The 15,718-nt window shown below is 38.1% G+C and overlaps 1 protein-coding gene across 1 annotated transcript; it reads right to left on the bottom strand.

Moving 5' to 3' along the window:
* Positions 1 to 6,190: 6,190 nt before the first annotated feature.
* On the bottom strand, positions 6,191 to 13,254 carry LOC140161718 (histamine N-methyltransferase-like). Its single transcript, XM_072185018.1, has 3 exons — positions 13,026 to 13,254; positions 12,110 to 12,418; positions 6,191 to 6,591 (listed from the first exon to the last, which is right to left on the bottom strand). The coding sequence occupies exons 1-3, from the start codon at positions 13,252 to 13,254 to the stop codon at positions 6,191 to 6,193; spliced, it is 939 nt and encodes a 312-aa protein (XP_072041119.1).
* Between the last annotated feature and the right edge of the window lie 2,464 nt (positions 13,255 to 15,718).

Below are 15,718 nucleotides of genomic sequence, written 5' to 3' on the forward strand. Positions count from 1 at the left end.
AGACGATTGTTGGCTACACTTGACTGTCCTGTAAAAATTGCCCCGACCTGCTATCTACGGTGACCCCCTTCGTTCACCAGATCACTTGTACATGGTCAAAGATTCGTCAGCGTTATCTCCTAGATTTCAGCTGTTAATTCCTAGATATGCTTGTCATAAAAAAAAAAGTAATCTGAAAATAAAGAGACCGGGTGCAAAATGCACCTTAAATGTGACCATCAGATATCGAAACACAATGTTTGATGATTCCATTCAGATAAATAATTATGCAATTCATTTTGTAGGAGGAGGGGGGTTCATCATTTAATGGAATAGTCCACTTGTGATGTGATTAACCAAAATTGGATCTTTTGTGGAGCAAAGTCTGGTTATGGCCCCTTAATGACCTTTGACCTCTTATATTCCTCTTTATTTAGATACTCTGTTTGAAAAAAATTAAACCTGTTTATGCAACTTTTATGCAATATGCAAGTATTTCTTCTAAATCAATCTTAAATCTTAAAATCAATAATTTTGACCCACAAAAGTCCCATTTTTGCTCAATTGCATCACTATTTATATATTATGAATATTCTAAGCACGTATTTGTTATGCAATGTGATTTTTGTCATAGAGATAATTATTATACAACATAATACATGTCAGTTTTTGAATGACATGTAGTTTTAACAATAAAATATTGCACTTTTGTGCAGACTGTTGTTTGAAATTTGAATGAATTTTGCCTGTTCTTGTGTATTCTGTGAATTAACCCCATGAGAACTACCTGCCGATTGGCCAAAAGGGGGTTTCATCATCAATTAGACCGATCAGCAACATTGTTAGAATAATTTCACCACACAATAAAAATTGGGGTAAATTATTTGCAAAGCTCCATTCTGATTGGTGATTAAAGTGAAGATATCATGTAATTGACCAATCAGAGGCAATGTTAGATCAGCAGGTAGTGCTCAGGAGGTTAAGGTAGTTTACAATGGCAAACTTAGAGCAATAACAATGTGTAATTTGCTCACAAAGATGCCCTCAATTTTTATTTCTAATTTTTGCAGGATGCCCAATGATGTGCTTAAAAGGGCATTTCGTGATCCACAGCATCATCCCCCCACTTTTCTCAAAAAAAGTTGAGATTTTTATATCACTGGAAACCTCTGGCTACATAATATTTATATACAAAAAATTTCTTGCAGATTAATTCGTTCAGCAAAGATATCGTGAAATTTTAATTTTGTTCTGGAATACCAGAACGAAATTACAACACATTGTGTATGGAGCAGTGTAATACACATAATCATGCATAACTCGCAAACGCAAAATCGGAATCAACTGAAATTTTCGGAATAAGCTTTTTTTGTGGATATCTACTGAAAAATGTCATAAAAAGAGGATGCTAAGATCACGAAATACTCCTTTAAATACCCTGTGAAAGACTAAGCCTGAAGTGCTTTAATTATAGTCAAATTGAACAATTTCTTTTTAATAAAACCGGGGATCCATGGTTTTATTCGCAAGATTTGATTTGCAAGATGCAAGATTTGATGAAAATGGGCATAAATCCATAAAAATCTTAAATATGTTGGCTAGTATCCCACAGATGTGGCCAGACTTTTAAACTTAATTTTTAAATTAATTTCACGAATATTTTACAAATGGCAAATCAAGTATTTTTTTTTCCAAAATATAAGTGACCCTGTGTGTTGATATCAGGTAGTTCATCAGTGTCTATTATCTACTGCTGATATCTGGTAGTGTATCAATGCTGACTATCTATTGTTGATATAAGGTAGCTTATCAATGCTCCTTTCTACTACTGATAGTTCATCAATGCCTGTATCTACTGCTGATATAAGGTAGTTCATTAATGCCCATATCTATTGCTGATATAAGGTAGTTCATCAATGCCCATATCTACTGCTGATATAAGGTAGTTCATTAATGCCAATATCTATTGCTGATATAAGGTAGTGCATCAATGCCCATATCTACTGCTGATATAAGGTAGTTCATCAATGCCTGTATCTACTGCTGATATCAGGTAGTTCATCAATGCTTATATCTACTGCTGATATGTAGTTCATCAATGCTCATATCTACTGCTGATATCAGGTAGTTCATCAATGCCCATATCTATTGCCGATATAGGGTAGTTCATCAATGCCTGTATCTACTGCTGATATCAGGTAGTTCATCAATGCTTATATCTACTGCTGATATGTAGTTCATCAATGCTCATATCTACTGCTGATATCAGGTAGTTCATCAATGCCCATATCTATTGCCGATATAAGGTAGTTCATCAATGCCTGTATCTACTGCTGATATCAGGTAGTTCATCAATGCTTATATCTACTGCTGATATGTAGTTCATCAATGCTCATATCTACTGCTGATATCAGGTAGTTCATCAATGCTTATATCTACTGCTGATATGTAGTTCATCAATGCTCATATCTACTGCTGATATCAGGTAGTTCATTAATGCCCATATCTATTGCCGATATAAGGTAGTTCATCAATGCCTGTATCTACTGCTGATATCAGGTAGTTCATCAATGCTTATATCTACTGCTGATATGTAGTTCATCAATGCTCATATCTACTGCTGATATCAGGTAGTTCATCAATGCCCATATCTACTGCTGATATCAGATTGTACATCAATGCCCACATCTACTGCTGATATCGGGTAGTTCATCAGTGTACATATCTACTGCTGATATCGGGTAGTTTATCAATGCCCATATCTACTGCTGATATAAGGTAGTTTATCAATGTTCATATATACTGCTGATATCAGGTAGTTCAGTTATGCCCATATCTACTGCTAATATAAGGTAGTTCATCAATGCTCATATCTACTGCTGGCCTGCTGATATAAGGTAGTTCATCAATGCTCATATCTACTGCTGGCCTGCTGATATAAGGTAGTTCATCAATGCTCATATCTACTGCTGGCCTGCTGATATAAGGTAGTTCATCAATGCTCATATCTACTGCTGGCCTGCTGATATAAGGTAGTTCATCAATGCTCATATCTACTGCTGATATAAGATAGTTCATCATTGTTCATATCTACTGCTGATATCAGGTAGTTTATCAATGCCCATATCTACTGCTGCCCATATCTGCTACTGATATCATGTAGTTCATCAATTCCCTTGTACTAATGTCAGGTAGTTCATCAATGCCCATATCTACTGCTGATATCAGGTAGTTCATCAATGCCCATATCTACTACTGATATCAGGTAGTTCATCAATGCCCATATCTACTACTGATATCAGGTAGTTTATCAATGCCCTTATCTACTGCTGATATCAGATAGTTCATCAATGTCCGTATCTACTGCTGATATCAGGTAGTTCATTAATGCCCATATATATTGCTGATATCAGCTAGTTCATCAATGCCTGTATCTGCTGCTGATATCAGGTAGTTTATCAATGCCCATATCTACTGCTGATATATGCTTTTTTTATGTCGGGCATATCTAGGCATTAACAGATAAAATCTAGGAGATAATGCTGATAAAGCTTCGGCCAGGCACAAGTGACCTGGTGAACGAAGGGTGTCGTTCATTAATGCCCATATCTTTTGCTGATATAAGGTAGTTCATTAATGCTCATATCTACTGCTGATATCAGGTAGTTCATCAATGCTCATATCTATTGTTGGTACATAGTTTATCAATGCCCACATCTACTGCTGATATAAGGTAATTCATTCCATATCTCTATTGCTGAAATAAGGTAGCTTATCAATGTCCTATCTACTGCGGATATAAGGTAGTTCATCAATGCCTGTATCTACTGCTGATATCAGGTAGTTCATCAACACCCATATCTACTGCTGATATAAGGTAGTTCATCAATGCTCGTATCTATTGCTGATATAAGGTAGCTTATCAATGCTCCTATCTACTATCTGATATAAGGTAGTTCATCAGTTATATATAAAAACAAAAAAGGTAGTTCATCAGTGACCCTATCTACTGCTGATATGAGGTAGTTCATCAATGCCCATATCTACTGCTGATATAAGGTAGTTTATCAATCAGGTAGTTCATCAATGCCCTTATCTACTGCTGACATCGGGTAGTTCATAAATGCCCATATCTACTGCTGATATCAGGTAGTTCGTCAATGCCCATATCTACGGCTGATATCAGGTAGTTCATCAATCCCCATACCTACTGCTGATATCAGGTAGTTCGTCAATGCCCATATTTACTGCTGATATCAGGTAGGTCGGCAATGCCAGTATCTACTGCTGATATCAGGTAGTTCATCAATGCCCATATCTACTGCTGATATCAGGTAGTTCATCAATGCCCATATCTACGGCTGATATCAGGTAGTTCAAACTTACATGTCTTCTCGGGGGGGTGTGCCATTCTGAATAGCCCAATATGTCTTTATTTCAAATAAAACAACATGATTCGTGCTTGATAATTTATTTTCTACAATGTATCATATAAGGCATATAATGTTGTGATTGCTGGAGACATCCTGACAATTTAAAAAGAATATAGCCAATCAATCAATCAATTTTAGCCTACAACAAGTGATAACAAAATGATTTTTTTAACTGGAGCCTTACACATACATCATTGACCATATTGTATCCAGATGGAAGTCACATTAATGACAAGATACACAAATACAGTGGAACTTGAAGTTGATTTTGAAAGCCTAGATTTCCGCACTGGAAGATTTATGTAGACCCAATAACTGGCTATTTCTGCATTCCATCCATGATTTTGGAATAACTTTAAAGTTACATCAAGGACCGCGCGGCGTCCCAGCTTGAAACACAGTACGTGCATCTGCACGTACCAAAATATTTTAAGAAGTTGTATTAAGTTGAGCTTGTGTGGACCACCTTCCCCCTTATCAAAATATTGGTGGATCCATACATCCCACAGGGATTTACGCCAACGATGAGAAGCCGAAGTTAGATACTGAAAGCAGTATTATGCATTATAGCAAACTAATAACATCCCAGTAAACACAAAACGTTACCGACATCATTCGGAAAAGCTTGTCAGAAAACCTTTAAATGGCGGGTTATATAAAGGGTATAAAACGTTTCCATAACATTAAAAAACATTTGTTGATAACCTACTGCAAATATTCTAACATAATGTTCTTTTAATAAGTGTTGACAAAATATTTGACAACACATGTTTGGAAAAAATATTTTACAATAACACTTTGAAAACATTTGAAAACTACTGTTGTAGTGCAGTGCAGTGTGTTTTCATACAAAACGTTTGGAAACGTTTCCATGATCTTTATATAACCCGACATTTAAAAGGGCATTTCGTGATCCACAGCATCATCCCCAAATTTTCTCCAAAAAAGTTGAGATTTTTATACCACTGGAAACCTCTTGCTATATAATGTTTATGTACCAAAACATTTTTGCAGATTAATTCGTTTAGCAAAAATATCATCAAATTTCAATCAATCAATCAATCAATCAATCAATCAAATTTATTTCCATCAAAAAATAAAACATACAAATAACAAACATGAATTTCGTTCTGGTATACCAGAACGAAATTACAACAGTGGCTAGTGGGATACACATAATCATGCATAACTCGCGAACGCAAAATCGGAATCAACTGAAATTTTGGGAATAAGCTTTTTTCGTGGATATCTACTGAAAAATGTCATAAAAAGAGGATACTAGGATCACGAAATACTCCTTTAATGTTATTAAACGTTTCTATCTAAACCAAAACCCAAAGTATAATATGTTTAAAACGTTTGAAAAACATTTTTTTTTGGGTTTGCTGAGATTAGAGTAAAGCCAAGAATTTTCTGCTTTACAAATGCTAAATTCCGCTTTTCTCCGCTTTGTAATTTTAGCACATTTCTGACATAATAAAATTTCACAAGAATCTTGTGACGATCATTGCGATTTGCAAAGTTGGGATGGGTAATTGGGTATCATGGCTGCAATGGGGCGTTGTACGGTAAATCTATGACGGATTTTACTTTATTTTGATGAATTTTGAAGACCCATTTCATTTAGTATTTTATTTATTTCTTTTCAATTGTATTTTTTTCCTTTTTCCAGGTCATTTTTGCTTATTTTTTTATTTTTTTCTCAGAAATGCGTTTTCCGCTTTATCTCCGAATTCGGAATTTCCGCAACGCGGAAAATTCTTGGCTTTAGATTAGAGTTACTTTGATATCAAGAGCACCTCACATTCAGTATCAAAGTAATATACGTCGTCTCCTTGGTCACTCTTCTCAATACGCGTGTTACGTTTAAGATATTCCATGACCTGGTTGAAGACTTCATCAGATACAGATTCCTTAAAATGTTTTTTAGTAGTTATCATGTCCAACAGAAGCCGAGCGACAGGTGTACCCGCATGAGTAAAACAATAAGTTAAATCTGCTATTTCTAAGAATGCAGATTGCGTGTAGGTAAACTGCAGCTTGGTAAGGGCAGTTTTGACAACCGCCGAATTGATCAGATAATTGCGTTTTGCCACTCCGGATTCACTGCTTCTTGGAATTTGCTCTTCAACAGCCAGATGTGGGAATGTCTTCACAAGGTTTCCAACGCCAGTGTGTTCTGCAACGACATAATGAGAGAAAGTAAGTACTAATATAATGATTTACTCATTCGGGAAATCGTGAAAAGTATCAATTTTTTCCAACTACCTTGTTACAGTGTTGGAATTTAGGCAGTGTTGGAATTTTATGTTACAGTGGTTTGGAGATAGAAAATGTGCTTTCGATGAGTTAACATGATGGTGTTCATAATAATAGTGAATGTTCCTATATTGACGGATATAAGGAGGCTAAATGTGAGCTTTGTGGGAGGGGTCTGAATTTCGAAATTTGTGCAACTTTGTGCTGCTATTATCAAATTTAATGGGGTTTGAGGCGAGTTATCCTGGACTTCGAACTGAATTATACTTGTTGCATTGTACCAGTGAAAATGGCAGGAGCTTAAAAATATGGCTCTTTTAATAGAAGTGGTATACCCAGACAGTTTTGATGCCCCAGAGTTCAAACACACTCTCGTACCGCTAGTGACTACCCTCTATTGTTATAAGCACAGTCATGCTGGGGAAGTCGATCGGTGCATGTTGAAATTTGCACAAATCTGAGACACACCTTTTTGCTTTAAATTCGTTTCTCGGGCAAATAAAAAACACTAATTGTATTTTTTTTCCAGTGATGTCAGCTTGGCCCGTGAGCATTTGTTTGGGCAAACGTTTTAAATTATAGGTCTGTCACACTACGACGGACTGGATCAACGTACATCACCGAATACAAAAATATTTTATTCGGTGGAAAAATCACCAGTCCGGCAGAAGATTCGGTGGGATTTTGGGTCCGATTCCCGTTCGTCTCTCTATGCGCCGTTATAGGTCTGTCACACTACGACGGACTGGATTAACGTACATCACCGAATACAAAAATATTTTATTCGGTGGAAAAATCACCAGTCCGGCAGAAGATTCGGTGGGATTTTGGGTCCGATTCCCGTTCGTCTCTCTATGCGTTGTGGCCGCTAATAACCCTGCAGGCGTCTTATATCTGATCGTTCAACGTCCGACAAATGACCGGATTTGGGGTCCGATTCCCGTTCGTTTCTCTATGCGTTGTGGCCGCTAATAATCCTGCAGGCGTCTTATATTCGATCGTTCAACGTCCGACAAATGACCGGATTTGGGGGGTCAACGTCCGACAAATGTACGGATTTTGGGATCCGATTCCCGTTCGTCTCTCTATGCGTTGTGGCCGCTAATAATCCTGCAGGCGTTTTATATTCAATCGTTCAACGTCCGACAAATAACCGGCGAATCCGTGGCATGTGGCACCAACAGGGACGTCCACACTATCAGAAAAGTGGGGGAGGAGAGGGTGTTTGAGAGGGTTTTTGACCCTTAGAGGCAGTGACGTAGCAAGCACTTTTTCAGAGGGTGAACAAAGTGGGGAAAGACAACTTTTAAGGGGGAAAACTTTGACGAAAATGGTCAAATATTGGCTAATAAGTACAAAAGGGCTACAAATCTGATATATCAGGGCAACCAGAGTCCGGGGGCAATAGAGGTGAGAAACCTTTGGACAATGAAGGCCCAATTGAAGCCATTTGTCATTTTTAGATCAATTTTAGCACTATTATTGGGTACTATTTTAGTTTGAAACAGCCGCAAATTGGTGAAACGAAAGCCTAATTAAAGCCATTGAAAAGTTTTCACAATTATTGTATAATATAAACAATTGTTTTAAAAATAACACGTGGATGTCCATAGCAGAAGCATAAAGGAAGACTTGTCCATTTTTTCAAAATGAAGGTCCAATTGAAGCCATTTGCATGGGGACTGTAGGGCCTATTAGGCCTGGGACTATTGTGTAAAAATTTAGTTTTAAAAATGGAAAATTTGGACACTTGTTTTTGGTGCATCATTTTTACACTATTATTGCCTTAAACAAAAAACAAAGAAGGCCCGAACTGAATTTGCAAAATTTAAAAAGTTACACTGATCCACTGACACTTTAAGATATAAGACTTCAGACTCGTAATTTCAGGTAAAGCATGCATGGATTGATATGTTAAAGTCAGTAATAGACCTAAGTCCGTCTTAAATACTGATTTTGGTGACAAAATGGGAGTACAAAATGTCACGGGCCCTACATATCGACGGGCCGGCAGTAATTTTCACAGGCTTTTGGGCCAAGGAACGACATTTAAAGCACTGCCTATAATAATCACAGGCCTATACTTAGGCTTACTATATACTATCCTGGGCCTACTCAATAACATACAATTTAACCTTTTCCATGTTTTCTCTTCTTTTTCTTTCTTGTCAATCACTAAAACTGGTAGGAATTTGATATTGCGTCCTCTACCCTTCAGAAAGTGCCCCTCCCTCAACATGCTCAATACTACTTACATGCATAGGCCTACTAAATTACGTGCAATTTAACTTTTCTCTTCTCTTCTCTCTTCAATTTTTCTCACTTTCTTTTCTTTTTCTCTCCTTTCCCCCTTTTTTCTACTTGTCAGTCACTAAAGTACTGGGGGAAATATGATATTGCGTCACACACCCTTCAGAAAGTCCCCCCCCCCCCATGATCGATGCACATGTTCGCCATAGGCCTACATCCGGCACAAGCGCCCGCGAAACCTTGCAAACACCTGCGGTATATAAACGAAAGAATAACGAACAAACCCAGGGTATATTATACAGAACTGTACGAACACACATCGGACAACTTCCGAACATGTGTATTCAGCACACTCCGTTTCAAGTTTTGTGCATGCACAAAACTTGAAACGTATTGTCGACGGACTAAACAATCACCACCTAACACGAAACGCATTTGGCGGATAATAGCAGGACATATGAAGAACATAAAACGAACATTGACGAACACTAACGGATTTGCTAAAATACCATCCGTTTCTTATACGGAAGACCGATCCGGTGTAGTGTGACACTAACACGGTCTGGGTCAACGTACATCACCGAATGCATAAATATGCTATCCGGTGGTGAAGGCCTCACAGGAACGTATTTGCAACGAACACGGGCCGAGTGCAACGAACAAAGAACGAACATGAACGAAAGGAGAGCGAACAAACTCCGGCAATATTCAGCACCATACGAACACACATCGGATAAATACCGAACATGTGTATTCGGTACACTCCGTTCAAGTTTTGTGCATGCCGATGGACTTAACGAACATCACCTAACACGAAACGCATTTGGCGGATGATAGCAGGACATAAAAAGAACATAAAACGATCATTGACGAACAACAACGGATTTACTAAAATACCATCCGTTTCTTGTACGGAAGACCTATTCGGTGTAGTGTGACAGAAGCATAATAATCCTGCAGGCGTCTTATATCCGATCGTTCAACGTCCGACAAATGACCGGATTTGGGGGTCCGATTCCCGTTCGTTTCTCTATGCATTGTGGCCGCTAATAATCCTGCAGGCGTCTTATATTCGATCGTTCAACGTCCGACAAATGACCGGATTTGGGGGGTCAACGTCCGACAAATGTCCGGATTTGGGGTCCGATTCCCGTTTGTCTCTCTATGCGTTGTGTCCGCTAATAATCCTGCAGGCGTTTTATATTCAATCGTTCAACGTCCGACAAATGACCGGCGAATCCGTCGCATGTGGCACCAACAGGGACGTCCACCCTATCAGAAAAGTGGGGGAGGAGAGGGTGTTTGAGAGGGTTTTGACCCCTTAGAGGCAGTGACGTAGCAAGCACTTTTTCAGAGGGTGAACAAAGTGGGGAAAGACAACTATAAGGGGGAAAACTTTGACGAAAATGGTCAAATATTGGCTAATAAGTACAAAAGGGCTACAAATCTGATATATCAGGGCAACCAGCGTCCGGGGGCAATAGAGGTGAGAACCTTTTGGACAATGATGGCCCAATTGAAGCCATTTGTCATTTTTTGGATCAATTTTAGCACTATTATTGGGTACTATTTTAGTTTGAAACAGCCGCCAATTGGTGAAACGAAAGCCTAATTGAAGCCATTGAAAAGTTTTCACCATTATTGTATAATATAAACAATTGTTTTAAAAATAACACGTGGATGTCCATAGCAGAAGCAAAAAGGAAGACTTGTCCATTTTTCAAAATGAAGGTCCAATTGAAGCCATTTGCATGGGGACTGTAGGGCCTATTTACATTATTAGGCCTAGGCCTATTGTGTAAAAATTTAGTTTTAAAATGGAAAATTTTGAAAATTGTTTTTGGTGCATCATTTTACACTAATATTGCCTTAAACAAAAAACAAAGAAGGCCCGAACTGAATTTGCAAAATTTAAAATGTCACACTGATCCACTGACACTTAGATATAAGACTTCAGACTCGTAATTTCAGGTAAAGCATGCATGGATTGATATGTTAAAGTCAGTATATAATAGACCTAAGTCTTTGGTGACAAAATGTCACGGGCCCTACATATCGACGGGCCGGCAGTAATTTTCACAGGCTTTTGGGCCAAGGAACCACATTTAAGCACTGCCTATAATAATCACAGGCCTATACTTAGGCTTACTACTATCCTGGGTCTACTCAATAACGTACAATTTAACCTTTTCCATGTTTTCTCTTTTTTTTCCTTGTCAATCACTAAAACTGGTGGGAATTTGATATTGCGTCCTCTACCCTTCAGAAAGAGCCCCTCCCTCAATACTACTTACATGCATAGGCCTACTAAATTACGTGCAATTTAACTTTTTCTCTTCTCTTCTCTCTTCAATTTTTCTCACTTTTTTTCTTTTTTCTCCTTTCCCCTTTTTTCTACTTGTCAGTCACTAAAGTACTGGGGGGAATATAATTTTGCGTCACACACCCTTCAGAAAGTCCCCCCCCCTCATGATCGATGCACATGTTCGCTAATGAAAGATTTTTCCATGCAACTCAATACGGAACTATATATATAGACCTAATCATAGTTTTGCCATAATTTCCGTTTTGATTTCGCCATTTTTCATTTAGATATCTTTTTGACATAGGGGATAAGGTTGGACATTACAACAATTTGCCACAGACTGAGTGACAAACTCTAATGAGCTGTGACATCATTACCCAATTTACATCTCGCCGTCCACAGCCAATATAATTTAGTTGGAGCACCATTGGCCTCATAATATATCGTTATACACAAATGCGCTAGAAAAGGATTTAATAGTGTATTTGCTATATATGCAAATAACCACTTTCCTTGCTCCACAGTGTATCGGGAACTGGCCCTTTGTTATGCTAAATAGCCTTCCCAATTTTACGTGTTGAAGGCCATACTCTCCATACCTCAGTACACATCAAAAGCAGTATGCAGTACGTATACGGCGTGCGATACACATACACACACACCCCGAGGATCGTACCGTATTACAACCGCGGGAGTAATATGCATGGGCGCTAGTAGTAAATTCCAATTTTCTATGCTTTACCTCACTTGTTCGGCTCAAAATTAAAAGGGACATATCTAACAGTAAAAGCTAACATTTTATGGAAAATAAATACTAATCTATTTTTACAGAAATGTCATAATATGGCTTTAATGAAAAAATTATAGTATATACATCTCTTACCAGTTTGAACTATCATGAATATCATCCCTCCAGGTTCCAATAAGTTTCTGAGGCATTCCTCTGCATCTCCCATAAAGTACATAACGTCAACAATGCTGATGAAATGGTACTTCTGCTTTGCTCCTGGCGATCTCATATAATCTTGGAAGGTTTGGTTCTGCCAAATATAATCAACTCCGCCCAAATCACAACTTTTCGCGACGGCGTGTTGATATTTAGTGATTTGTTCTGTACTAGGTTCAATGACGGTTGCAGATATTTGAGAGAAGTTGGATTTCAGTATCTTCATCTGTACCATTTCTTGGTAACCTATTGGAAACATATTAAATACAATTAGGGCGAGTTTCTCGACATGAGGCTTAGTAAGCCTTAGGCCAGCTGGGGGCCGAGGAATTTCCCCAGATTTTTTCAGGGATCAAATGGAGACGGCAAAGGGTAAAGTGTTACTAAAAATTGGTCCAAAAATTGACAAATGGGGATGAAAATTGCCTTTGCCCCAACACTAAGTTTCTGGCTATACGCTACGCCTTAGGTTTAAGTTGACTAGCCAAATGCTAAGCCACCCTTCGAGAAACTTGCCCTTACTGTCAGTAATCAGCAACTTAGCTCATTAGCTGACATGATGTCCTTCTTGCACATTTTACGGTGACAATTTCTATTTCTTTTGTTTACAACAACTTCAACAGCTATAAATTCACGTTCTGGCGATAACAGGCTGAAAACTGGGGGTCGGGACAGAGAGAATAAAAATAAAAACTCATTAAAAGCTAGAGAGTTCAGTGAACATGGTCTAAAATGTTTGTTTTGGAATAAATTAATTGGGTAAATCCCCCAATGTAAATTTCAGGAGAACTAAAATAACATAATGAAATAAATGGCTACCAATAGAGCATTTACATATAGCGGACAGACATACCATCACCAGTACCAACACCAAGTACTTGGAGTGACTGGTCACCAATTGTATCCCCATCACGAAGCCTTTCAGACAAAATCTTCACCACTTCTGATTCAAAATTAGTCTCGATCCAATTTGGAAGAATTTCGAATCGGTTTGAATGTTGCCAATACGTTGCTAATCCCAACCAATAGTGATCCAAGCGTTGGTAATATGATTCTGGTAGTTTTGTATGTTTGAAAGCCATGTCGTTATCCGATCATTTCATGTCGTGTAATGATGTGTATACCAAAAAACGTTGACAACGTAAAGAAATCAGCAAGTTTAAAAAACCCACCTCGGCTCACTTTTTGAAACTTGGTCCCATTTGTAAAAGGTATTGATTTAAACTTCATCATATTTATATAAATTTAAAACATCCAGAAGTGTAGTAGGCTTGTAATCTTGTTGGAAACGCTGTATTCTGTTGAAATAAAATAAAAACACTGATTTGCTGTTGGTATTCAAAATGGGACCAAGTTTCAAAAAGTGAGCCGAGGTGGGTTTTTTTAAACTTGCTGATTTCTTTACGTTGTCAACGTTTTTTGGTAGATTTCTTTTCTTTTTATGAATGTAACCAAGCAGCTCCAAGCTTGGATAGTCATCAGGTTACAAAGTGCTCCATAAAACGAAAAATAGATGTTTGAAGTTGCTGTTCATGATTTATGACAATAAATAATTAAACAAAACTTTATCAGTCGTTTATTTTTAAAACTTGCTCGTCACGCGTAACTGAGGCGTACACAATGATCAATATATATTTTAATATACTTTAATTATTCAAGGCAACGTAAATATGTACAGAAAATGTAAATATGAACAACACACACCCAATGTTGACAATGCCAGAGAGATACGGAGAGTAAGTCCGATTTACTTCCAAGTTGGAACTGGTAAATGCGCATATATTTAAGCCTATACTACGGAAGCGTCTAAATGCCCCGACTGGGCAAGATAATCGTGTTTGAATGTTTGTGGTTCTTTATAGCCCTGCGGTCAATCTACTTGGCTATCCAAACTTCGCAGTTTGTGGTTCTTTGTAGCCCTGCGGGCCAACCTAGTTGGATATGCCTATTAAGCGGCGGTTATCTGCGATCTTTCGTGGTTTGTGGTTTTAATTTCCCTTATCAAGCACTGCCCTCTATCGGGAGCTAATTTATAGTTTAAGCTTGTTGGATATCCATATTTCGTGGTTTGTGGTTCTTCGTAGCCCTGTGGGGCAATCTAGTTGCAAATACAAATTTGGCGGTTTGTGGCTCTTCATTTCGTTTCATTTCGTTTATCGCGGTTTGTGGTCTTAATTTATTGGATATCCATATTTCGCGGTTTGTGGTTCTTTATAATCTATAGGCCTGTGGGCAATCTAGTTGGATATCCAAATTTCGCGGTTTGTGGTTCTTTGTAGCCTGCGGGCCAACCTAGTTGGATATGCCTAGTAAGCGGCGGTTATCTGCGATCTTTCGTGGTGTGTGGTTTTAATTTCCCTTATCAAGCCTGCCCTCTATCGGGAGCTAATTTATAGTTTAAGCTTGTTGGATATCCATATTTCGTGGTTTGTGGTTCTTTGTAGCCCTGTGGGGCAATCTAGTTGCATATCCAAATTTCGCGGTTTGTGGCTCTTCATTTCATTTCATTTCATTTTATCGCGGTTTGTGGTCTTAATTTGTTGGATATCCATATTTCGCGGTTTTTGGTTCTTTGTAGCCTGCGGGGCAATCTAGTTGGATATCCCTATTAAGCGGAGGTTGTCGGCGATCTTTCGCGGTTTGTGATTTTAATTTCCCTTATCAAGCCCTCTATCGGCAGTTAATTTATAGTTTAAGCTTGTTGGATATCCAAATTTCGCGGTTTGTGGTTCTTTATAGCCCTGCGAGGCAATCTAGTTGGATATCCAAATTTAACGGCAGTTGTTGGCGATCTTTCGCGGTTTGTGGTCTTAATTTGTTGGATATCCATATTTCGCGGTTTGTGGTTCTTTATAATCGATAAGCCTGCGGGCAATCTTGTTGGATATGCAAATTTTGCGGTTTGTGGTTCTTTGTAGCCCTGCGGGGCAATCTAGTTGGATATCCCTATTAAGCGGCGGTTGTCAGCGATCTTTCGCGGTTTGTGATTTTAATTACTCTTATCAGGCCCTGCCCTCTATCGGGAGCTAGTTGATAGGTTAAGCCTGTTGGATATCCATATTTCGTGGTGTGTGATTCTTTATAGCTATGTGGGGCAATCTAGTGGCATATCGAAATTCCGCGGTTTGTGGTTCTTTATAGCCCTGCGGTGAAATCTAGTTGGATATCAATATTCAGCGGCAGTTGTTGGCGATCTTTCGCGGTTTGTGATTTTAATTTGTGACAATTTATAATATTTATTGCAAATATAATTTCAGATTGAACTGTGAACAGAGCCAATGATAAATGTCATGATAGTCAGGCATGGTGAAAGCATCTGGATGGTGAAAGTAGGCCTAGGCCTAGGCCTAAATGAGAATAAAAAATCAAACATGTTTGTTTGATGAAAAAAAAAAAAAAATATCATAATTGCAATGGATGTTCGAGATGGTGTTATTCTTGATTTATGACAATAAATTGGTTAATAAAACATTAAGAAAAAAAAAGTGGTGGGAAGTTTCGAACTTGAGCAAAAATTCATAAATGGATTAGAAGTCCAGGACCTTA

The sequence above is a fragment of the Amphiura filiformis genome, chromosome 10 (assembly GCF_039555335.1).
Source record: "Amphiura filiformis chromosome 10, Afil_fr2py, whole genome shotgun sequence".
NCBI lineage: Eukaryota > Metazoa > Echinodermata > Ophiuroidea > Amphilepidida > Amphiuridae > Amphiura > Amphiura filiformis.